General features: G+C 43.7%; 1 protein-coding gene across 3 annotated transcripts in view; it reads left to right on the top strand.

The window, feature by feature from the left end:
* The window catches only part of si:dkey-199f5.8 (beta-1,4-galactosyltransferase 3), a 47348-nt gene extending 27838 nt beyond the window's left edge, over nt 1–19510 (top strand). For all 3 annotated transcript variants that reach the window (XM_042108439.1, XM_042108440.1, XM_042108441.1), the window contains 5 exons: nt 9507–9742; nt 11117–11304; nt 15053–15175; nt 15832–15936; nt 16249–19510. In XM_042108439.1, coding sequence (XP_041964373.1) covers nt 9507–9742; nt 11117–11304; nt 15053–15175; nt 15832–15936; nt 16249–16498 — 902 coding nt within the window. In that variant the 3' untranslated portion in view covers nt 16499–19510. The remainder of the gene's footprint in view (nt 1–9506; nt 9743–11116; nt 11305–15052; nt 15176–15831; nt 15937–16248) is intronic.
* The last annotated feature ends 6013 nt before the right edge of the window (nt 19511–25523 follow it).

Raw genomic sequence — 25523 nt, forward strand, 5'->3', positions numbered from 1 at the left:
GCCCGAATTTGGAGACATCCATGTATGTCGAACTTTACTGCAAATTCAAAACTGGATTACTCTGGAACGGCTAACTGTACAGGGGACTGCTTTACACCTTTGTGTTCGGTAAGGTCTCCTGTTTATTCTGATATATGGTTTGTCATGTGTTAAAAGAAGGGTTCGTAAAGTATTCCACTGAGATGAATGGGTAGGGCGATCACGGGACGCAACCTTCAGTAGAATGTATGATTAAATTAAATTATATTATTTACTTTTCTCGCGAAATGTTCAGCACAGCAATTATCGGCTAACATCGTTTAAAAGCTGAGAAAAAGCTCTTTCGTGTGATACTTGTGATGTCTGTGTGATGAATAGGCTACTTCGCGAGTAGTTCAACTGAGAATGGGTGAATTTGGACGCACTTTCTTTCTTGCGCTGTCACTTTCTCCACTGCGTAAAAGACTAAATTAATTTTATTTAGCACAGGCTAAATAAAAATCGCTATTAGTAAGACGCAAAGCAGAATATTGAAAGAAGAGGCTACCGTTGCCTGTAAACCTCTGATTTTCAAAGGGGCCTCACGGCCAGGCCATCCTTAAAAATATTTTTGTTTGCAGTAACAGCCAAAAAAAATTAAAAATGGGTCGGTAGGTAGGTCAATATTTTTTTTTTTCAAGATTCAAAGTAAAAAAAAAGTAAAATTTTGGTCATGGTGATTACGTAGGAATGAATTTACACAAATGTGCATATCGTGACGTCACTGACTGGGTCTTCAACCCGTGCCTTCAGGCGCACCATTGCAAACCTCATTCTGATGCAGGTTATATAGACCAGCCTTTCTCAAACTTCTTTGACCTGAGGCCCGGTCATGGCAGACTTTTGGGTCATAGGGCTCATCTACATGTACCCAGAAAGAAGGCTACAATAGCTCTTGGCCACGTTTATATTGAAATTTGACTATACAATACTCAATGCTATACAGTGTATTATACAGTCTCTGCTCTGTTTCTAAGGAAGTTCCAAAAAACAACGTCGTTCTATTAAGTTTCGTTAAATAAATAAATAGCCTTCCAACAGGTTTAAGCGGAGCTTTGATACCAACGTTATCGATTAGTTTCAGTTTCTCTCGCGCAGACGCGCATTGAATGAATGCTCATACCACCACTTAATTGTAGGGCTCCATGTTTAATGACATCGATAGCAGAAACGTTTGTTTTCTTTTTTCGTCGATCCGCGGTTTCTTGATCAACTGCGCAGCAAATTATCAGATGAAGCACCGGGCCTAATTTCACTCCACGACTCCGCGGACCAGCAGTCTCCATGTTGCGGACCCATATTTTGAGAAATGCTGAATAGACCACAACCAATTTCAATACTCCGACACGGTCACCGTTAGACTAGGTGGAGAAGGGATGAGAAAAGATCTGGCCACAGTTCTTCCAGAACTTCGTGCCAAGTAAAAGCGTCATCAGTTTGTGTGAATGAAACGAAGCGTAGGCCATAGTGTGACATGCGTAAAACCAATGGTGTAGAGATGACGCCACAGGTTTTTTTTTTAAGTGAGCCACGTTTGCATGTAGGCAATTTATATTCACAATACTTGGGCCTACTAAAAGAAATATTATTTTATTGCATTTGTATTGGTTGTTTAGAGTAAAAAAACAACAATCGGTCGGTATTAACGCAAGTTTACAACCGGCAAGTCGGTCGGACTAAAAGGGGAAAAAAATAAATATTTGGGTCGGTTCTAAATTGACAGGGTCGGTCGGGTTACGGCAAACGAAAATATTTTTAAGGATGGCCCCAACGCAAGGGGCTACGACGGCCATGGCCGTCGTGGCCGCCGTGAAATTCCTACCCTGGTTGTGTGCCTTCTGGTTTTTCCCACCTACTGGTTTCCTTGTGCGTGCTCGCGTTTCTCACCACAGCTGCAAGAGTTGTCAAACATTCACAAACAAGTACTTGTTTTGATTTGAAGTCGCATTTAATATCTATCCCATGATCATTACACTACAACCACTCGTACAAAATACATGTAAAATAAAGGCTATAATTTTGCACACTTTATAGCATTAAAATGGATTCGAACCTGCAATAAATACGCATACCTATGAACCAGACCGACCGACCGATCAGCGCATTCTCTTTGAGCCACTCCAATTTGCTGAAAACCGTCATCAAATCACCTATTAATTAACCACGCAAGCAACATTTTGTCTTGCATTAGGTGACACAAATGGTATTGCCTTTATCTTATAACTCTGAGTCACTGAGTGACTACCAGGCCTATGGTTTTTAAAAGTCAAATGTTCCCTGACAGACATTCACCACTTGGATAGCTAAGTAGATGACAAAGATGGGAATGAGCAGGGGCATAATGAACTGGACAATCTGAGCAAACAGGGGCCCACCCCAGCTACTCAACCAACCTCCCAGGGACCAGCTACCATTATCCCGCTTAAGCTGCTGCACGTGGGTGTAAATATCTTTGATGTAATTGGAGACATTACCGGTCGAGTCAGGCACATAAGTACAGCATTCCTGTCCAATCAGAGCACAAGCACCTCCCTTACTGGCCAAAACCACGTCCAGGCAGAGTCTATTCTGAAGGGCAACCTGTCTTACTGCATACAGTTCTCGGTTAATGTCTGAAAGAGCGCGTGCAGTGTCATTAGCTACTACATCAACAATGTGTACCAGGTCTCTAATCTCATCAAGCGCCACAGTTAGGCCATAAGTTGGAATTAAAGCGGCTCTGTGTCGGGGTTGCAACAGTACTGTGACCCCCAAAGGTGTCACGCTTAGTCCTAGGGTGTATGGATGTTGACTCACCCACCAAATGTTCCCTCCCCACAATCCTCACAGCTGGAACAACATAAGATAAATAACAGGAGCCTTGCCAATTAGGGGGAAGATAGGAATATGCATACTGTCCACACAAACATGGAACCACGTACAGGGGCTAGTGCATTAGTGACGACCGTGCTTCCTGGCGTCCCACCTGGAACACGCATCATCGGGGGAAGGGTAATAAGGACCACTTCACCTGACTGTTCAATGGAAACCTCAGTCTGTCCAACCTGAACTTCATATGGGCAGATGCTCTGACCTATCACCGACCGTCCACTCTTGTCGGCCACCCAACAGATCACACCACGTGGGGCATAACTCAATTTAAGCTTAGTAGGGGGCCCTCTGGCCCATGGAGGATTGGGAAAGATGTCATCAGGGGAACCATTTGTAGTACTGTTAAAGGCCGCTACATACTCTGGGATGGTAAAGGGGATGGCTATGTAAGGATACACTTCAGAGGCAGATGGCATTAACCCGCATACCCAACACGAATGCTTACGCTTGGCCTGGGCCAACCCATGAGCCGTCTTCAGAAAAGTGTTGTCCTTGTGCACATCATAATGGCTGTCATACAGAGTATCAGTAACAATAACCAGGTGACACAGGATAACAGCACAACAAAACAACATTCTCGGTGACATTTTTCAGTTGATAAAGGAGACACACAACAACAGTTACACAACACAGAATTCAGTGAGCTGATCGCTGTTAGAGAACGATGGAGTTGAGGATTCCTTTGGGAAACAGAGTCTTTTTGGGGAGAAGTGAAGGAGACCGGCAGGCAACAGTTCAGTTCAAAGGCAAAAGTCTCTGTCCTGGATGATGTCCGTGGCTTCGAGCAACTTCATGGGTACATGTGGAGTGAAAGTAAAGAGCAGTATCAGTTGGAGGATAGTCATGGTTGCAGTGAGAACAATCATATAATGATTAAATGTAATATATAATCAAGTTATAGTATTGATTGTAACATGACAATATAATATGCAAGCAAATAATGATTAAACATTTCACAGGTATATGTAATCACTCCTGAATTAGATAATGGCTAATGCCAATAATAAAAAAAACAGGTAAGACTTGTCCAAGTCTATCACCTTTCTGAGCATGAGTTTGTGTCACCAAGAGTCAATTAGCACAACACTCCAAGCAGGCTCGGTTTTACAGGGAAAGATTCTACACTGGTGTCCCTACCCTTTTCATTTTTTCCTCTGACCTCCCGTGAAAACAACAAATCCACCGTCAAAATGAAAGTCTTCCGTGAATCTTCCTCCCTGGTCTACACCCTATTTCTAAAAAGAAGACGGGCGGAAAATCAGATATAATTCGTACCCTGCCCGGCGTGTCATGTTTCCGGCGGATCAACTAGTTTGCAGTGGCTCGCGTGTATCCATTTGGTTTTGCCCTGGACCTTTACTGCCGACTGTGTTATCAACAAGATCTGATACGGCCCATCGTACTTCGCTTCTAGCGCTAACCTTTGGGGCTTGTGAATCATCACCCACTGACCTGGCACTAGAGAGTGCCCACCTTCCGGGGGGTCTCCCCAGGCCTCTTTCACTTGGTTAGCCGCTGTCTGGACCGCTTCTGTCAATTGCACACAGTAGTTCAGCATTGCATCTGATGTCAGGTGGATGTCGGCTTTCCTCAGATCAATCGTGCCTGGTGCGGAGAAAGGCCTGCCAGTCACGATCTCAAATGGGCTGAGTCCTGTGTCCCTGTTGCTTGTAGCACGCATGCTACACAGGACTGTTGGTAAGGCGTCAACCCAAGGAATGCCTTCTTGATGTTTCTTGGCCAGTCGTTCCTTCAGCGTCCGGTTGGCTCTCTCCACCTGCCCAGAGGATTCTGGGTGGTAAGGGCAGTTCAGGGACCATTGCACATTCAGCATGCGGGCCACCTCGGCGCAGACTGCTCCAGTGAAGTGTGTTCCGTTGTCTGAGCAGATCTGTTCCGGCAATCCGTATCGTGGAATGATGTCTTTCACGAGGACTTTGGCAGTGTGTAGTGCAGTTCCGGATCGTGCAGGGAACGCCTCGATCCACCTAGAGAACTTGCACAGGACAATCAGAACGTCGCGATAGCCTTTGCACTTTGGAAGGGTGATGTAATCTATCTGAAGAACTCTGAAAGGCCCTGGTGGAGCAGGTGTTTTCAATGTTGGCAGCTTGACCTTTCTGTCGTGGTTGTTTTGCCGACAGGTGGCACACCGCTTGACGATGTCCCTGGCCGTTGCTGTGAACTTTGGGGCCCACCAGACCTGTATGAATCTGTTCCTCATTTTTTCCACTCCTACGTGTCCAAGCGAATGAATTTGCGTCGCCAGGTATGGCAGAAGACTTTCTGGAGCCACTGTTCGTGTTCCAAACCTCCACAGGTTGTCGTCATGGAGCTTCGCCGCATTTTCAATCCAAGTCCACTTCTCTTCTCGGCTTGCGCTGTTCTGCATGTCTTTGATGTTGGCCAAACTTTCCCGTTTTCCCTCTTCAGATGTTTCCTTGACCTTCTTGGTCACTCTCATCATGCATTTCTCTTTGTCATTTTCAAAAAATGTCCTGTTACCGTTAGATCCGTCCGTGTTTCCATTTCCGTGTCCATTCTCGTTAGTCGTTTCGTTATCCCCTCCCTCTCTTTTTCTTGCGGCTGTTCTTGACGCCGCATCCGCCAATGCATTGCCTCTTGCCTCAAGGGTGTCTTGCCTTGTGTGTGCTTTCACTTTTACGACTGCCAGGTCTTTTGGTAGTTGCCTTCAAGCAAGGCAGTAACGTAACGATGTAGGATCTTCAATGCGTCAAAAGGGTGCAGGTCTCTCATCTCCTTGAGTTCTTTTATCTTCGTCCAGGTATGCCGTCCGGCATCCCGAGGGTGTTGTATGGCGGCGGACCACTTCTGGATTTCGTCGCCCTTTGCTGGTTGGTAGAACACACACACCATCAGCGTTGGCTACTGTGCGTACTGGGCATATGAGGGCCTCATCAGCTGATTCATCCCAGACATCCCATCCCTCTGCTGGTGGTCTGCGCCTCTTGGTCTTGGGCTTAATTACGGGAGCAGCCGCTCCCTGGCTTGCATCAGATGTGGATGGGGCGTCAGTCACGGGGACAGCAATTGCGTCATCATTCGCTGGTGCTTGGTTCGCTTGTTCGGGTGGCAGGTATTGGGGATTGGTTGCAGGTGGCGCTGGTAACAGCATGGATGGTGTTGGAGTGGGTGCTGTAGCAGTGGCCAGTGGCTGGAATTGGCCCTGCTGGGGTTGAGCAGGTTGTTGGTAGTGGGTCACATATGAAGTGTAGAGGCCAGGGCCTGTTGGTAGGCCCATGCTGGCTTGAGCATCAGCTGTAGATTGTTGGTAACAGGGGCCTCTCCCTGTTGGCTGTTGGTACCCGCCAGGTGGGGTGCTGTTCATTGGCTCAAACAGACCTCCAATAGCCGGATAGTGTGCGATGAAACTGCCTCCCAGCTCAATAGTGTCAGAGATGTCCACTGCACTTCCAGAAGCCTCCACCATGGCAGGTGGCGCTGCTGGGTCCAAGCCGTGCAGTGTCGGATTCTCCATCTCACTTCTCCAAGTCTTGTCTCGAATTTCTGTCTCCAATTCTTGTATCTTCCTTCTCAATGACTCTTCCACAATTGCGGCCGTCTGCAACCTCTTGCCAGCTTTCCCTGCCTGAGATTTCAATTCTTCTGCCAGACATGTAGTACGGTGTTTTTCGGCATCCACCTCCTGCGAGCAGGATGCCCGCATAGCCCCCATAAAGGATCGCCTTAGTTGGCTCATTAACAAAAAGGCATAGGGCTCACGATGTCTGTTGTGCTTTTTCCAACTCAAATACACCTCACGAACCTTCTTAGGTGGCCAGCGCCCCTGGACAATAGATGCTGGATCAATTTCAAAATCTGTTCTCAATTTTTCCTCAAATTTGCCCAATTGAAATTTCTTCGCCATCCAATCTGACACATAATCTTGTATTTCAGCGAATGTCTCCTCCTACTGAGGCTTCACTTTCTCCTCATCATGGTCAGCTGCTTGCTTATCTTCTTTTTGCTTATTGCGCCCGCGAACCATCTCTGATTTCTTACTCTCTTGCACAATGTCTTATTCCAAATTATTATTGGGGCCCGAAGCCATACGAATTGGACTATGTGTTCGTACAAGGACGAGGTCCTTTATTTAAACTTTTTACTTAAATTTGTCAGTAGTGTGTGATGTTTTAGTGCCAACTTTTGCGATTCTGCTTTGGCCAGAGAAAAAAAACCTCTCTCTCTCTCTCTCTCTCTGTCCTTCTCCTTTTTTTTTTCCACACACTCACACACACACGCTCGCTGCTCCCGCCAGGGAAAAGAAAACACTCTCTCCTTATCTCTCTCGCTCCGTAACCTGGCACCTGGTAAATTATTTTACTCACAGCATGAAGCCACAACAATAACTTTCACCAGTGTCAGTTCCACTTAACTCAGACTATTTCCTTTCTCCCCAAAAACGGCTGGACAACGACAAAAAATTAACGTCTCACTCACACCTTTAACGATCTTCTCGTTAAATTCACAGTTGACCAAGTCAACAAAAACATAGGTTGGAAACCCTATTCCACTTTTCACCTACTGCACAACCAAAACACCCCCCTCTGGTGATTTCGTCTCCTCTCCGTATCACTGTAACGCTAAGTTTAGTCCTAGGCCATTAAACTAAACAAAGACCTTGAGAAACAACCACACAGTTCACTTCAGCAACAATAATGACTGTAGCAACAGTAACTCCTTCTATTTTCTCTTCGGCACCCGCACAGCATTTATCACAAAATCCACACAGCTTAGCATGTAATGGCAGTACAGAAAAATAAAAGCTTTAATCCCCCAAGCTTGTCCGTAGTTAATCGATTACTTCTTTTAATTCGTTCACGAATCTATTCCAATTACCCAAAATATGTGTACACTTTAACCGTTTACTTTTTTTATCAGAAAACTTCTTATATCCAATGACATCTAGAGCTCATCAATCATTGATATAGGTACGTTACTTGTCAAAATACTTAATGACACAAACTTCAATACTCTCATTAATGTGCAGCTTTAAATAAAAAAAAAAATCTAATTTACTCCCTAAATTATGTTTATTTTTTTACTTTACTCTTGGTTCTTTTCACGCACAGAGGAGAAAAAAACTCTTTGCTTTCACCTGGTCAGAGTTTCTTCACTGCGGCGGGTGCACACGCGCACAGCGTCCTCCCTCTTGGTAGGCTTCCAGCTGGGGTTGGTCACGTCAGCCCGGGGCCCCAAAGTAGACTCTTCTTACAGATGTGAAGTTTCAAAATCTGCCCTCGACGTCTGTTTGAACCCGAAGACTCAGTCTGACCTCGCCGAATGGATGTTCTCGTCTTCCCCTCCTCTTGCATCCGGGTCACGGAAACCAAATGTTGGATTCACGATCGTTTTGCGTTGTGTTTTAGTTCTGATGTCTGTACTGAAGATGGTCAATAAAGCTTGACGGCTGGATCAGGATCGGTGATTAAAAGAATTTATTGTAGATGGTACAACACTCACTAACCGAGCACAGGCTAAGTCTCAAACAGTAAAACTGCACAGAGTCTAACAGGTGTGGTAGTTAGTAGAAGCGGGCTGCTGCTGAGCGTCTTGGCATAAGATGCTCCCCGAGTCGCTTCCTCGATCCGTCTCGAAGTCCAAACCTGAGACAAAGCCTGTTATACTAAAATCATATCAACGTAAATCATGCCAACGTGGAAGGTACCAGCCATAGCTAGGAAAAGTACTAGCCCTGAAAACAGAATAACAAGGCGATATCTCATTCTGCCCATGCTATCACTACGGCCATGAACATGGCAGTCTGACCTGTTGATGGTAAATCCTATGTGCAGCCACACAGGCGCCTAAGGATTAGAACTAGGGAGTGAAACAATGGCATGTACCTCTCCACGTCTCTACTACACACAAAAGTAACACAGATGAACACATCAGAATACATACAGAAATACCCCAGATTTCTACAGTACGTGAATTTTTTGCAAAATTTGCACATCGAACTCCTCAAGTTATTAGGGCCTATCACTCGTCCCTCATGTCGCACAGGTTGATCGCGTTGTCCATTTTTTGGCAAAACACGAGCAGCACAGCAGCTGATTGAAACAGCTGTTTCCGGTGCGTAAAATTGGTGGGAATTTTCTTTTTAGCTTTCGCAATGCTTACTGCACTAAGGAATTCTTTTTATATTCTTATATTCTTGTTTGTGAATTTTGTTACATGTATCCTTTTTATTTGTTTAATTCGTTTAAAATGAATAGTGTACATATTTGGTTAAAATCGATTCCCTATTTTAGTTTTCAAAACTTGTGGTGTTTGGTCCAATCGATTGTGCAATCAATTTGCGAACGTAAAGTGACAGCCCTAATCATTAGCATGTCTTAAGTCATTCTAGCGCTTTTCTTGTTACTATTTAAGACTCATTTTATCCTGAGCTGTGCCTTTCTGCAAGCAGTCAGCAGTCGCTCTACACTGAATTTGCTTCATATTACATCATTTAGTCTTCTAGTCTTCTATGATTCCCTTAAGCCAACCCTGGTCTATTTCCAGCTTGTGCTTTGCTTAATGTTGTGTTCTTTTTTTTTTCCCTTTCTCTTTTACTTGTGTGTGTGTGTGTGTGTGTGTGTGTGTGTGTGTAGGCGGACCAATCCGCGTCACTTTCCCCATGGGCTTGACGTTTGCTGAAGTCGAACGAAGGAACCCACTTGTTACTCGGGGAGGTCGTTACCAGCCTCCGAACTGTGAGGCCAGGCATCGCACCGCCATAATTGTACCCCACAGAAACCGAGAACACCACTTGAAGTTCCTCCTCTACTACCTACACCCATTCTTGCAGAGGCAACAGCTCAATTATGGTATCTACGTCATTCACCAGGTGAGAGCCCTGTTGTGAGAGTTGTCCCTTTAAGAGACAGACAGACAGACAGACAGACAGCTTCAGTCTTTCCCATGCTCATATCTCATATCAGGGCCATATCGCAATCTTGATTTCTGTGTGGTGGTTTTTCCTAATGCCCTCACTGCTTGCTAGAGGAACACATTAAGCTAGTCAGATGAGAGGCGTGTTGCAGCTAGCCCATGAGGCACGCTGCAGTGATGAAATAGTACGGGGGAATTAGCTCACAGCCCATAGACTTGCAGCCCTAACACTGCGTCACAAGTGACTCAACAGCGCTTCCTGGCACCAGCCAATGGTACTGCAGCAAATAGACACATGTCATGCCTGTTGTGTTCAGCCATAATTCCAAATCTCCTTATCCACTTACAACGGCCCCTGCTTTGGTAAAGTACACACTTCATCTCTCGCTTTACAGTGTTGGCCTTTGGTCTACTACTTTTACTCACTTTACATGGAGGATTTTTTTTTACTAGCGTAGTGGATGAAGACCTGGGCTAGTACAGTGGGCTAGTACAGTGCCCAGAAGAAGTTGTGGGTTCGATTCATTTAATGGCTGCCACTGTTGTGCCCTTGAGCACAACACTCACTTTAACCCAACTTGCTCTGGGGAGAATGGCCCCCATAATAATTGATGTATGACGTATCAGCCAAATGAAGTGTCAACAGAGAATAGGCGTAGGCCTCTGATCACTAGCCTGCGATCACTAGCCTATTATCAGGCATGTTAGCGTAAGTGTTTTGTATCCTGGTGCATGGCATCAGCACGATATTGTTTGAACACCGCACTCGCCAGAGCCCAGCCCTAGCATGATGTGTGCTCGGACGTATTACCAAGGCCACATGTGAGAGTTGGACTCTCAGTCAGTAAACAGCCAACAAAGATCAAGACCTCCAGATACACACACACACACACACACACACACACACAGTGATTATGCAGGGGCAAAACCCTTGGCTTTTCTGTCATGTCTCCTCTCTCAGGGGTGGCTACCTCTCATCAGCCTTGCTGGGATTAGATTTGCTAATCCCCAGGCTTTTCAGCCTCAAGCACCGACCACATCTGAGCTCGCTCGGATTTACAGGAATATTGCAAGGAATTAGTGTGTAGGTTTGCATCCGTAAATTGATAAGTATGTGATCAAATTTAATCTCGACATATATTTGTGATCACAGATTGTGATATCTGACCACAGTTATTCACTATTTAGTTAAGGGTTTGTATTTTATTAGGTTGACATTAACAACTTGTTATACAGTATGTACGATGTATGTATTGCAGCATGTGTATGGATGAGTCGGTGTATGGACAGATAGATGTGTTAATGCGTGACCATGACTGTGTTTGGACAGGCGGGGGACTACACGTTTAATCGGGCCAAGCTGATGAACATCGGCTTACGGGAGGCCATGCGCGAGGAGGACTGGGACTGTCTGTTCTTCCACGATGTGGACCTCATCCCCGAGGATGACCGCAACACCTACACCTGCGACGTCTACCCCAAGCACGCCGCCATAGCCATGGACAAATTCGGCTACAAGTCAGTGTCTCTCTTGTCCTATCATTTGTTATGCCCTATGCAGACTACACGATTTCAGCCTGATTTTGTTGTAGCCGACAAATTTGAAGTGTCATGCCCGAATATGAAAAGTTGAGAACGACGCCGAAGGAGGAAAGCGACTTGTAATGTGACATATTCAACGACCCGCAATTTATTGTCTGAGAGGTTCCACGACTTCACAACCAAAAGTCTAGCATGTCAGAATTTTTGGGGAATCTCCTACGACTCCCGTGTTGACACTGAGATTATGATGACACGCGACGAGAAGGCTACAGTAGATAGGCTACATGACCTTGTAATGTGGCCAATCTTACGACCAAGACGTGGCAAGAATTTTGGGTTCTCTGATCGCCAAATCTGACATGGTCAAGACCATCGTGGAAGACGAAAAAATGTGTAATCTACACAGACTATTAGTCTATGTACATTGTGCTTCTACCTGCTTGATATCCCCTCCACCTCACAGGGCATTAGACTCTGCCCATGTGAGGCCCAGGTTTTTTTTGTTTTGTTTTTTTGCCAACATGGGACACAGGTTTTTTGTTTTATTTATTTATTTATTTATTTTTTTATTTATTTAGTGCAGGGGTCATACGTTGTTCATAAAGATAAAGCTGACTGATATTTAGCAGACATCTTTATGACACAGACTTGATTTCCGAACCAAGGTCAGTTAGCATATCTAAGTCCCCAGTTATGGAATACAGTCCTACGTGTAGCGGAATATAGATTATAGGTAAGATACATGCCACCTGACTGAATGTGATCAGATGTGTAGTGGTATATAGATTATAGGTAAGATACATGCCACCTGACTGAATGTGATCAGATGTGTTTTGTGTGGCCTTGTAATATGTAATGTGACCGTACTGTTGAAGGCACATGTGATGACGTATGCGTTCCATTCACAGCCGTGATGGATGTGTCCATTATAATGTCTCTGATGGAGGTCAGTTACCAGCATCAGTGTGGGTTGTCCACGTAGGCGGAAAAATGGATCGGTGTGGGATATCAGAATCGCACATTAAGTTGTAATCTGAATGCAGCCTTTGTGTACTCTGTCTGTCATGGCACGAATGATTCGAACTGATTGCATTGTAAATCGAGCAGGAATGATTCAAACTGATTATGCTGTTCGTAAATCGAGCAGAAATGTTTTCACTTCAGCCGTAAGAAATCTCACTTTAGCTCTCTTTTAATTGACAACTAGCAGTCCTTTTATATAAATAAGAACCCGTATCTAAGTGTTTTTTGTTTTCCTGTTTGAACTGTATATGGAGCCTCCTCAGGGGCGGAGCTACGTGGTGGCCAGGGGGGGCCACGGCCACCACTGGTCAAAGCTTGGCAACCCTGCTGGCCCCCCCAGCTCCGTTCAGTGAAAAGTAAAAAATAAGAATTGCTGCCGTTTTCGACAACACTTTGCAAAGCAGGGACTGAACCAATTACTGCACTCTATCTACGACCATTGGCCCAGTCAGGAAGTGTAGCCTACGGATCTGATCACATCGTGAGTAGGCCTAGTGCAGCAGCAGCAGCAGCGGGACAATTCAAGTCATCTGTTAAAAACACTTGACAGTAGACTAGGCTAGCCTACTACTTAACCTCAGTAACAGGTGAGTTGAGGAGTTGGAACATTAATGCTAATAAGATGTTAGAATGTGTCATGAATCATAGCCAAGTGAGCTCCGTTGGGCTGTCCTTGTTAGGTAGCCTAGGCTCTGACATTGATGTGTGGGGCTGATCAAAAATAATCGGATGCCCGCGGGAACGCTGTTACAAGAATATTTCGATAAAATTCGGGTGAAATGCAGGCATATTAGGCACATATCTCCAGAATTCTTTGTTACATTGCTCCGGAACTGTTCATCGCAGCGAGATGAAACCTTAATTGTGTGACAGAGCGGAAGTAGGGCTTTCCAACGAGACGAAACACTTGCCTGTGCGATCAAGTATGAAAATAAATATCATGTAATTAAATAAAATTGATTCATATTCACAGTTCACCTGCGCACCCATTACTCTCGTTTGAATTACTCACGAACCCGTGATCGCATAGATATGGCAAGCATATCAGAAGAAAGAGGAGACACAGGGCTATCTATTGGTACCAAGTGCATCGGTCTGACGAAATGACATCAAAATAATAACTTCATATAGCTCGACTTACCCCACGTTTTTGTGTGTTGTGGTGGCAAAGCATGTTCATAATCCAACGCTATCATGTGTTTCTCTATGGCAAAGCATGTTCATAATCCGGTTTTGAGATCCTAGCGAATTCCTGCATGGCATCCAATTCGAGACATTGCATCCCAATTTATTCGACAAAGAAACGCCTTTTTGCCTTCACTTTGTTCATGACAATGCAGTAAAAAGTTGTTTTAGGATCATCATGAGTGTACACACAGAACATGCAAACTCGGGTTCAGTCAGGTCAGATCAGTTCGTGTCACAGATGTGGAGCGCAGAAAGGGCATTTTTCATTACTGTGTCAATGGCACTTACAATGACCATGATAACTGCTTATAACTAAAGGTAGTGAGAATGGCCAAAAATAGAGTAGCCATAGGGCTAAAAAAAAAAAAAAAGGCATTTATTTCCATAAGGGGCACACCACATATTTTTCACATTTGCTCAGCCCCAGAGAATCCCTCCACCATGGCAATGATATTGCCAGATTCAGAACAGTCTGCCCTATGCACACATATGCCAGCTTGCAGTGGTGAGATACATGTCAAAATATAAGAATTTTTATAATACACTATTTGTATTTATTATTTAAAAATCAAAATGAAATCAATGCAAGTATTAATACATGAAATAGTGGCAGATCTGAGTATCCTAGACTCTGTGTATGGCACTTACATTGACCAGGATAAATGTTTCTAAGGTAGTGAAAAAGCCCTTAAAACAGTCTAGGGTTCTAAGGGTTAACTTCTTAATTCAGAGCCATGTTACTTACAGCCAAATACTTGGAGTGGATATCAGAAATATAAATAGTTTGGCCATCAGTATGAGATCAAATATATACATACAATATTTGTAGTATTTATTATTGTTCTTTGAGTTAACATCATTTAAATAAAACTGATTAAGTAAGGTGCATTATCATAATATTTTTTATTGGCATTGACCTATTTATGGAAAATATGTTGGAGTGGCCAACAAACTGACCTGTGTATCAGTGTTGGCTTTGCACAATTTATTGCCATTATTAAAATAGGCCATCCTAATCTTCAAAACTTTTTGAGTAGTTTTCAAATAGTAGTTTTGATTCCCAAGTGCCACCCCAATAAAAAGTCTGGACCCAGCTGGCCCCCCCCAATAAAATAATCCTGGCTACGCCCCTGAGCCTCCTTTTATATAAACAGGACTAATCCTCCATAAGGATGCTGTCCTGTTTGTCTGCTGGGGTGTGTCTGTGTTCTGTGTTCAGGAGGGCCTGCGTCATGTTCTTTTCAGCCGTGTACATGTCTATTTAACAAGTCATCTGTCCTGGAGAAGGTGTAGGCCTCCCTTTGTTTGACATGGCGTAATCATGCACACATCATACCTCATTGCCTAGCCCCTTTGTGTATTCTCCATCCCCCTACACACACACACACACATCCACACTCTTTACCTTGCCCTCTTTTCATATTTGTGTATACTCTACTTGTTTTCCCTTCCTCTCTCCTTTACCTCTCTCTCTCTCTCTCTCTCCCTCTCTCTGTACACTTTCTCTGGGCAGGCTGCCATATAAGATGTATTTTGGGGGCGTGTCTGCGCTGACTCCTCAGCAGTACCTCAAGATGAACGGTTTCCCCAACAACTACTGGGGCTGGGGAGGCGAGGACGACGACATCGGGATCAGGTGAGTGAGGAAGTGTGTGTGTGTGGAATGGAGTGCCCACATCAACACACCCAACTCTGCGTCCCCGCCCCTACCACTACCCCCTACTCAAGGTCATTTGCCCAGGAAATGTTTAACCCAAATTGTTCAATCAAACAAAACAGTAATGATTCTTCTCTCCAAAAAGACCTCTTCATTTTCAAATCCTTGTGAGAAGCTATCGCCCATGTTCACATCAGACCCACTGAGACATCAGCTTGCTACTCCCAGTTGATGTTTGATGTTTCAGAGTCCCTTTCATATCATAGCATGTCTATAGTATAGTAGTAGTATAGTATATATACTTTTTTGATCCCATGAGGGAAATTTGGTCTCTGCATTTAACCCAATTGGTGAATTAGTGAAACACAAACAGCACACAGTGAACACACAGTGAGGTGAAGCACACACTAATCCCGGCGCAGTGAGCTGCCTGCTACAACGGCGGCGCTCGGGGAGCAGTGAGGGGTTAGGTGCCTTGCTCAAGGGCACTTCAGCCGCGGCCCACTGGTCGAGAGTGCTAACGGCTGCCCACATACTTTTACTCGGACTGTTCTCTCAATCAGCCTCTCCTGTTGCCTTTATCTTCTCCTCCTCTGCATCACCCTCTCCTCTCTCCTCTTCTCTCCTCTTCTCAGAGTGTCTCTGGCAGGTATGGTGATCTCTCGCCCGTCGCTGAACGTAGGCCGCTACAAAATGATCAAGCACAAGCTGGACGAGGGGAACGAGCGCAACCCTGAGAGGTATGGTCCGGCTCTCGGGTTTTTTCCCCGTGACTCATTCCATGAGCACATAGTGGAACTCGTGGTGTGGTTAGTGGGAGGGGAGTTCAGCAGCACAATATGTGGAGGATTTCAGGTCTCTGAAAAGTCAGTCTGAAATGTTCTGTAGTTAGTTAAAGTCTGTTTACTGTTTTTTTTTATGTCTCTGTTAACATGTACAGTACATAAATGAATACAGTACGTAAATGTGTTTCATTGTGTTCTCTCTTGTTTTTGTCTGTCCTTTTTGTTTTCCTGCTCAATCTCTCGTCTTTCTGTCTGTCTTCGCTACAGGTTCAACATGCTGGCCAAGACCCGGCAGACGTGGAAACAGGACGGCATGAACTCGCTGGAGTACGCGCTCGTCTCGCGGGACTACCAGCCGCTCTACACCAACATCACGGTCAACATCGGGACAGAGGAGGGCCTCGACCCGCCCCCCAAAACCGCTGATGCCCCAGTTGAGGGCCACACCCCCACTTCTGCCCATGCCAAAAAGGACAAGCAGACGAACATAGTGAGCAAGGACACGCCAGACCACTGAGGAGTCGGTGTGTGTGTGTGTGTGTGTGTCTCTGTCTGTCTGTGTGTGTGTGTGTGTGTGTGTGTGTGTGTGTGTGTGTCTGTGTGTAGTAGCAGCGGGAGTGTGGTCGGTGGTGCTGGGTAGCGAGGAAGATGAGTCCTATCAAATGGCCACGTGTCTCTGTCCTCCTGTAAGCCTCCCAGCATTGTCCATCGCCTCCCACATCTTGGGGGACCACTGGCAGAGCCATTCCAGGACCAATCTCTTTCACGCTACTGCCTTGTCCATCCACCCTTCTGCTAGCCTCTGAAGGGAAAAGCGACTGCAGCAATCACCATGGCCCCTGTCACTAAAGCAAAAAGAAGAAAACAAACTGTGGTGGGGTGTGGGGGTTTGCCTGAGTGTCACTGTTTAGTTTTTTTTGGTGGGGGGGGTTTACTTTTTTCTCTGGGGCACATATACTCTTAGCAGAGAAAGACTGTGGTGGAAAAGAAGAAAATTAGACCATTGAATGTATCTCTCGGTGTGTGATTTACAACAACATCATTGTTAACCCACCCCCCCCCCCCCCCCCCCCCCCCCCCCCCGGACGCTCCCTGCACGTGACACTTGACCTTTGTTTGCTGTGTTTGCGGTGACAACAAGAGATGGGACCTGCTGTGTCATCACAGCAAGGAAAGCAGTTCGGACTTGGGTTTTAAACCTGTTGCCTTAGCATACTGTTGTGCTCATTTTGATCTTACACTCTGTGTGTTTAAAGCTATGTGTGTGTGTGTGTGTGTGTGTGTGAGCGAAAGTCAGAAAGAGGCCACACAGTTTAAGCAGAGATTGAAGCTGGGTGCTGCTGAGCGCAGGCCACATAGTTTAGTTTCACTCACATGTCCAGCCCTCGCTTACATGCATATCAACCTGATACCTACTACTGTGGTTACTAGCAGTGGAGGAAGGTAATCAACTTCACATAATCAAATGCACAGCCCCACAATGTCTCTCACAGATATCCTGGACGTTTTTCTCGTAATTGCCTTTCCTGGTGAGCAGCCTAGAGGGAGGACCATGTTTGTTTCTCTTTGAGATCATATCAGGTGTCGAGCTGACATTCATCCCATTCTCCCTCTCTGTTCTTCAGTTCCCTGATCTGGTGTTGTAGCCTGGAGGGCAACACCAGAATAGTGCTTTGTGATTTAGAGTGCGGCCACACTTTGGCTATTCAAATGTTAAGTACGCCCTGAGGGTTGTGCCTTTGTGATGTTTCAACTGCACGTTTCTATTGCAGTAACTCTGGGCTTGGACCTTTACATTTGGACCTGATATATGGGCGTATCGTTATTTTATATATACAGGTATCCACAGGTTGTATTTTCTAAAATCTGGATTTGTCTGAGTAGGTTAAGCAATGTAGTTGCCTATGTAGTTCAGATTGTTTAATTATTTGTCAAAGCTACCCTTCTGAAGGCAAGGTAAATTCATAGGTGACAACATGTTTAGCATAGAGAGCATGGTTCTGTCGTGAGTCCTTTTTCATACTGTAGCCATGAAAAAATATATAAAGAAAGAGGAGGAAAATAATAGTTTGTGCTTAACCTGAATTAAAAAAAATAGTCACCCAAGGAACACAAAGATCAGGAGGCCATTTCACTAAGCAGGATTACTCCGTTATCAGGAATAGTGTGTGACCAACTTTCATAATACTACTTTTTAGTTCAGCACTACAACTTAAAACTTGTGAGGAATTAGTTGATGTGATTGTCTGATGGGTTGAGATCTTTCTTTGTTGAAATCATCTGTTACGGATTTCACTTTTGTGACTGTAGCACGTTCAGCAGTGCTTGTGTGTCCCAGGGCCTCTAGGGGCTGTGGAGAGCAGGCTTCAGGGTAATCCACACGCTTTGTTATAACTCCGTATGTGGCTTGGAGTTCTTCATACCTTCTGCCTCTTCTCAGGCGAGCTTCTCTCCTCACTCCGCCAGCTGGAGAGACCTGTTCGTTTTTTTTTTGTTTATTTGCAGCATTAACATGTTCTTCATGCAAACGTGTGTGTCTTAGCAGAGAGCCTAGACTATTACTGGGCTGAAACCAAAGATAGGAGTCTGGCAGGCAGCTTCTGAGCTAATGTTTAAATTGTTGGACCAGTGAGGGTCTTGTACAAAATGAAATGAAATTGCGTATGATAAAAGTGTATGTGAGTGTGTGTGTGTGTGTGTGTGAGAGTGAGAGAGAAAGAGAGATAATTGTGTGTGTGTGTGTGTGTGTGTGTGTGTATTTTTACAGTTTATGGTGGTTTCACGTGCTGCTGTTTATGGTATGGAAATTGAGAGGTGGTGGTGGTACGTTTTTGTCTCACATGGGTCATCCATTACACTCAAAGCTTTTTTTAGAGGCAAGCAGCCCATGCTATGAGCTTAATATCCGGTCCTTTCTTCTTGGGCATGTTTTTGTCTTTTTTTTTTCTTCCTCTCTCTAAAACTTGGATGTCTTGGATGTATCACATTTGTATACAAAAAAAAAAAAAAAGGTTAATAGATAGTTGCAGGTGACGCACTGCAGACGTCCCTCTGGTGTCATTACTTCATGCTTCGCTCATTGGTCTCGCTGCACACATAAAGACAGTTCCCTATGTGTGTGTGTGATGGAAGGAGAGAAGGTCAAACTATGCAGGACCTCATGGCTGGATGAAATGTTGTACATTATGTTTCGTATGAATATAGACCGCTGTTTTTAAGCACTTTTGGGAATCCTATGCGCCGGCCACAATTTTTATCCCGACGTACTCTTGGCCATTTGTGTGTGAAAACGACAGATTTATTGCAGCATTTCTCAGTCAGCATTAGTAGTCACCAGTGTCTGTCTGTTCCATTTCGTTCCGTTTGGCCTCAGCACCCAAAAGGAGGTTCTAGCAGAACCGTGCTAAACATTTGTATGCAGCAGAATGCAATGTCTCACTTTATATGTTTGTTTTTGTCCTCTCATCAGAGTCTGCACAGTCCAGAGTTGCCTTATAATAATGATTAATAAAACGAATAATCAACCAGTCCCAGTCTTACTGTGATGTATGGGTAAAATGGGGAGGATTTGGTTAATTTAGTGTCGAGGTTAAATGGCTTTTTCTATTCCAAAAGTATTTCATCTATGTTGAACACTATCTGGGGGAAAAAATGCCTTTGTATTTTTGCCTAGAATTATGTTAATTATGATCTACTAATACTTAGTTACACTTCCAAACGGATCCTTACAGTGGAGCAGTTGAGCTCAAATGTTCAAAACAATGGATCATTTAATCATAAAAGCATCCAATTTGGTAGAGAAACTTACAAAGGGGGTCCGATAGGATTTAGGATCGTAGGCGCCTCAGATTTGCCCCCACATTTTTCAAAATGACCGACAAATATGGATTTTGTTAAGTGGGAAAGGAATGAAAACAAACTAACTACTAATACAGTTACATATTTTACCTAGATCGATGCAATTCATTCAAATAAAAACATGAAAAACATTGATATTTATGTTAAATTGTATAATTATTCAATTTAATATATTCAGGCATCCAATACCATAATGGCCTACTCCAATCATAATACTTATACTATTATTGTTTGAAAAATGAATGTAGATGTGAGTGGAATGTGGGCACACTGAAAAATAGTAGATACTACACACAAGTGTAGTATAAAGAACAATTGGTTTTCACAGTATTTCAGTGAAGGCTATTACTGAAGCGTCAGCCCTCGTGCGAAGCCGTATGCAGGTAAAGACAAGCAAGTTTACCAGTGCAAGTTGACTGAGCAAAAGGCACCCACAAAGCCAACCAGTCCTATTGCCTCTATGCCAATCGTTAATGGAAAAAACATAGTTATCTCAATGAATCAAAGCTGTTTGAAGGACATTTATCAAACTTAGAATACTTACTCACTATTAGGGCCCGATGAACTGATGAGGTACTCAAGGTTGTGTGGTCAATTTTTATTTCAGAAAGTGACTCTTATATATTCTAGATTGATTAGATATTAAAGTGAAATATTTCAAGGCCATTTTTTGTTTTAATCTAGATTATTACATCTTAAAGGAATCCATTCCTTCATGAAAACCAAAAATCAGCATCTCAAAATATTAGAATAAAGAGGTTATAATACAGAAAAGATGGCCTTTTGAAAAGAAATGAACTAATCTGACTAATCTAAAATAGTTAGATTATACATTTAAACTTGGTTGGGCTGCTTTTGCACAAATTACTGCATCAGTGTGGTGCGGTATGGAGGCAATCAGCCTGTGGCACTGCTGAGGTGTTACGCAAGTCCAGGTTCCTTTGATAGCGGCCTTAAGGTCTTCTGTTTGGTTGTGCCTGGTGTCTCATTTTTCTCTTGACAATACCCCATATAGATTCTCTATGGGATTCAGGTCAGACGAGCTGTGCCAATCAAGCACAGTAATACCATGGTAAGCAAACCAGCAGTTTGGCTCTGCGGGCAGGTGTCGAGTCCTGCTGGAAATGGGAATTAGCATCTGGAATTATTAGCACCTAGCAGATGGAAGCATGAAGTGCTCTAAAATCTCCTGGTAGAAGACTGCATTAACTGTGGACTTACACTGTGGATAATACAGTGGACCAACACCAGCAGATGACATGGCACCCCAAATCATCACTGACTGTGGAAACAACCTGGACTTCAAGCAACTCCGATTCTGTGCCTCTCCACTCTTCCTCCAGACTCTTGGACCTTGATTGATATCCAAATGAAATGCTAAATTTGTTTTTAGGCGAAAAGAGGAATTTGGACCGTTGCTCAGTGGTCCAGTTCTGTCTTGCCCAGGCAAGATGCTCTAACCTTGTCTCTGATACAGGAGTTGCTTGACACTAGTAATACCACACTGGTATAGCCCATTCAACATTTGTGGTGGCTCTTGATGCAGACTCCGGCCTCAGTCCCCAAGTTCTTGAATTGGTTTTGCTTGATAATTCTCTCAAGGCTGCGGTCATCCTTGTTTGCTTGCACACATTTTCCTACCGCACTTTTTCCTTTCAGTCAACTTTCAATGCTTTGATACAGCACTCTGTGAACACCCTGCCCTTTCAGCATTGACCTTCTGTGGCTTACCCTCTTAGTGGAGGGTGTCAATGAGTGTCTTCTTGACAACTATAAAGTCAGAAGTCTTTCCTACAATTGTGGTTGTGTTAAAGGAACCATATGTAAGATTGTGGCCAAAAGTTGGAAACTTTCCATGGGAATTAACAGGAATATATGGGAATAAACGGGAATTAATGGGAATAAACTGGGAATTTTTAATATGGCAAGTTAGTCTATAACAGGGAACTTAAATGTAGTGGACAAAACCCTATCGTGCAGTCTAATATTAGTTAAAACAACCTGATTTAATGCAATTTCAGTCAAATTTCTACCCTGCACATATATGTCAATCAGATGCACACAGCAATCGGCATAGGCTGCTAGACATAAAGGAAACCTATGGTGCGTCTGGTGCGTTTATATGCATGGGGGAAAAATGTTCCAACCAATCAGATTTTGTTGTTGAGTGGTGTGATGTATCTTGGGCAGTTCAGTGTTGCTAGTTTAGCACGCTAGTAAACCATAGGCAGAGAATGGGATTCCAGCTAGCATGCTAGCTAGCTTTGTATGCTAGGCTAAGCAAAAATACAAACATACAAATCATATTGCTTATTACGAAACAAAATGTTAATGTTTGTATATGAAACAGTTTGTATGAATTACCCAAAATTCCCAGTTAATTCCCGTAAATTCCCATAATTTCCTTTAATTCCATGATGGTTTCCAATTTGGAATATTTCCAAAATTCCCCAGCTTAAATTACCATGGTAAGTTTCCGGAAATTTACTGGAAATTTTCCGCCCCTTTGCAACACTACTGTAGAGCGGTGTATGCCCTCCCCCTCCCCCCTGACTCGAGGTTGCCAACCCGAGTGCCGAAACACTACTGACTTTGTGATTAGTAGATAGGTGGAGGGTGGCGCATCAGGCCAAAACACAACATGACATGACAAAACACAACATCAACATCAGTTGAGGGCTGCAACTTCACTTTTTAAATGACAATATCCTGGCCGAACTACTGTTGTCAGTGATAGAAGTATTTGAAATTAACATGATTTCTTATTGTCTAGTGACATATCAGGGCCATTTTATGATTAATTGAAATACATTTCTTACATATGGTTCCTTTAACTGAACCAGACTACCCCCGGACCCACCCTTTTATGGTCAGCACCCCCTCTTACAAAACACTTCCAATAATCTTATAGTTCTTGTGAAGTATGAACTTGCACAACACTGCGTACAGAGAATAGCCTACCTTAAATTGTAACTGGTCAGTATCAGTAACTAGCCTGGGTTTTCCCCCATGCTGCCTTACGTGCGCGATTTTATTCACGCTGCTAGGCAGCCTGGATACCATGGAGCAAATTTTCTCCTCAGTTAGGGGACCAATCACAGAACGGAGGGAGGGCAGCAAGACGATGACGACACATCGAAGCCGTTATAGGGAGGGAAAGTGAAAACCAGCGCCCCAAGTGGTTGCGTTCCTATCGAAGAACAGCTCCAATGTGAAGTCCCATAGACCTATTTTAAAAAAAATACTGTGAAGCCAAATCAGCGATCTTATCCAAATGTCAGACCCTATTTTGCCTTATTTAAAAAAAATCGAAATTGCTCCTTTTGTTTCATAAACGAACTACAAAAAAGCCACGTGACTTTACCCTTCGACGTTACTCACGGTAGCATGGTTTGTTTATTAGCCTGGTTAGCATTGCCACTTAACACTTACTGCCAGCTCTTCATGTGAGTAGAAGCACAACACCAGTTATCCAGACATAAAGGTTATCACCACGCGGTTTACATCACCTTCTGTTATTACAAAAATATGTAAGCCAGTTAAGCAAATTGCCGTATTGATCAGTTAGAGATTAAGCGCCCAAACCTGTGACGTCACATGCAACTGTAGTTTGTTATCACCATGTTACGACAAAAACTCAAAACAATTCAACTGATCCTAAAAATAAGGTATGACCACTTGAAGCAATAGAGGTGACCCCAGTGCCTAACATATGGAAGGCATTAAATTAAGATCCCAATGTGCACAGAGATATATTTTTTCTAAAAAAAAAATCCCATCCCCTCCGCTAAACTCTAGGAACGCAACCACTAGATGGCGATGAGATTACTTTCCCTCCCTATGAGCTACGTACAGACGCATTTGATAGACATTCGTAGCGCCCAATAAACGGCTCTGGGCATTCGTAAACCACGTTTCAAATACGAGAAAATGAATGCCTAGTTCTCAGACCCCATCTCAATGAGATGAGGTCCAGTGTTGTGCATGAACGAGTTCAAAAGAACGCGTTCATTGAACACGCTCATTTTTTCTGAACCTTGAACTGAACGCAACACATTTTTTTAATAAAGAACTGAACGTGAATTAGTTCACATTAGGCTTTGTGTCATGAACGGCAGACATCACTATGAACGTTGGAATTTGTTTTCCATTGAAAACTGAGTGACATCTGTTTTCTCTTTTGAAACGCAACGAGAGAAAGTTCCTCCCTCCTGTATTGAGTGGTGAAGTCCCGCCCCTTCTACTTCCGGTCCATGGGACCTATCTTTCAAAAAATTATGAACGGGAGTTAATGGAGAGATAACAATTATTTTTTGGTCCAGTTTGAATTGTGCCACAAATTTCACATATGATGTGTGTGAATTTAAAAGATAATTTTTCACGTCAAGAAAGTACTGTTGTTCGATAGACTTCAAAAGTTATGTTGGTTTTGTGCGAATCCACTCCGTGGACTACATCTCTCATCTTGAACGATGTACGTCACCAACGTAATGAAACGATAAGAGCTGTTATGCTAGTTAACGGTTGCATCTTGCTGCCTGCTATGTCACTTAACAGTATGTTATGTACAGTCTATGGACGAATACAACTTACCTGATGTGTTTAATCCTCTGACTCATGGTATTTTCTTCGGCAAGGAAAGCCCAATTAAGACCCGTTGCTGGTATGCTTGTACAATCTAGTGTGGTTGTGAATGAGCTAACGTCACTAGCGCGACTGATGGGTTTGTAGTCGTTGGAATTACGATCTTTCACAATGTTGTAATTCAATAGTTACGAAACAAACTGCAAATGTCTTTACATGAAAAATTGTCTTTAAAATTGACAAACATCATATGGGTAATTCAAGGCACAAGTCAACCGGGACCAGAAAATAATTTCTTTTTCGCCATAGACTGCCGTTCAAATTTTTTTGAAAGATAGGTCCAGTCATAGACATAATATACATAGACGCCGCATTGGCTGCTGGAAACAAGAAATGCGGCCGCCATCTTGGACCTGTCATACTCCTCATTGCGTTGCAGCAGAAAACACAAGATGACAGCACTGTGCAGCATGTTCCTGCTCAAATCGGCGGACCATACTCGGGGGGGGATTTACTTTTCACAAGTAAGATTTAACATTACCGTACTATTGGTTGTATTTTGTATTTTCGAACAATATGGCCTGTATCATAGCTACATGTATGACCTTTGCAGCAAAAAAAAACGTGTGAAAATCTGTTCGGTATTCAGTGAGATATGATTAATTAAGTGTGCTGACAGCTCATTGCACCGGCCAAACAGATTACACTGAGTGGAGTGGATGACCGGTCCAAGATGGCGGCTCCAAATCTCGTCAGCGCTAGTAGGGAGCAGAGCATAGACTAGCATAGCTGCTACTTGTAGCCTAAGTGTGTTGGTGGTAGCCTCACTATTTCCTGAATAAAGTAACTTTTCAATAGCTCAACTTCTTTATTTATCAAGTAGCTTAGCCAGACAAGCTACACTTTTCTTGTCATGTGAAATTAGCACAATTTAAAGTAGCTTCCTATGTAGTGAACTAGCCTACTGCTGTGTTTGTGTTAGGCTACTAATACATTTGACTGGGTGGTAGTTTTGTGTAGTGTTTTATTCAGGGCAGAGTAACTGATAGTTTAGCTCACTAAAATTTCGAAGTAGCTTGCCCAACACTGTATTATTCACA

This window comes from Alosa sapidissima, chromosome 10, assembly GCF_018492685.1.
Source record: "Alosa sapidissima isolate fAloSap1 chromosome 10, fAloSap1.pri, whole genome shotgun sequence".
Taxonomy (NCBI): Eukaryota; Metazoa; Chordata; class Actinopteri; order Clupeiformes; family Clupeidae; genus Alosa; species Alosa sapidissima.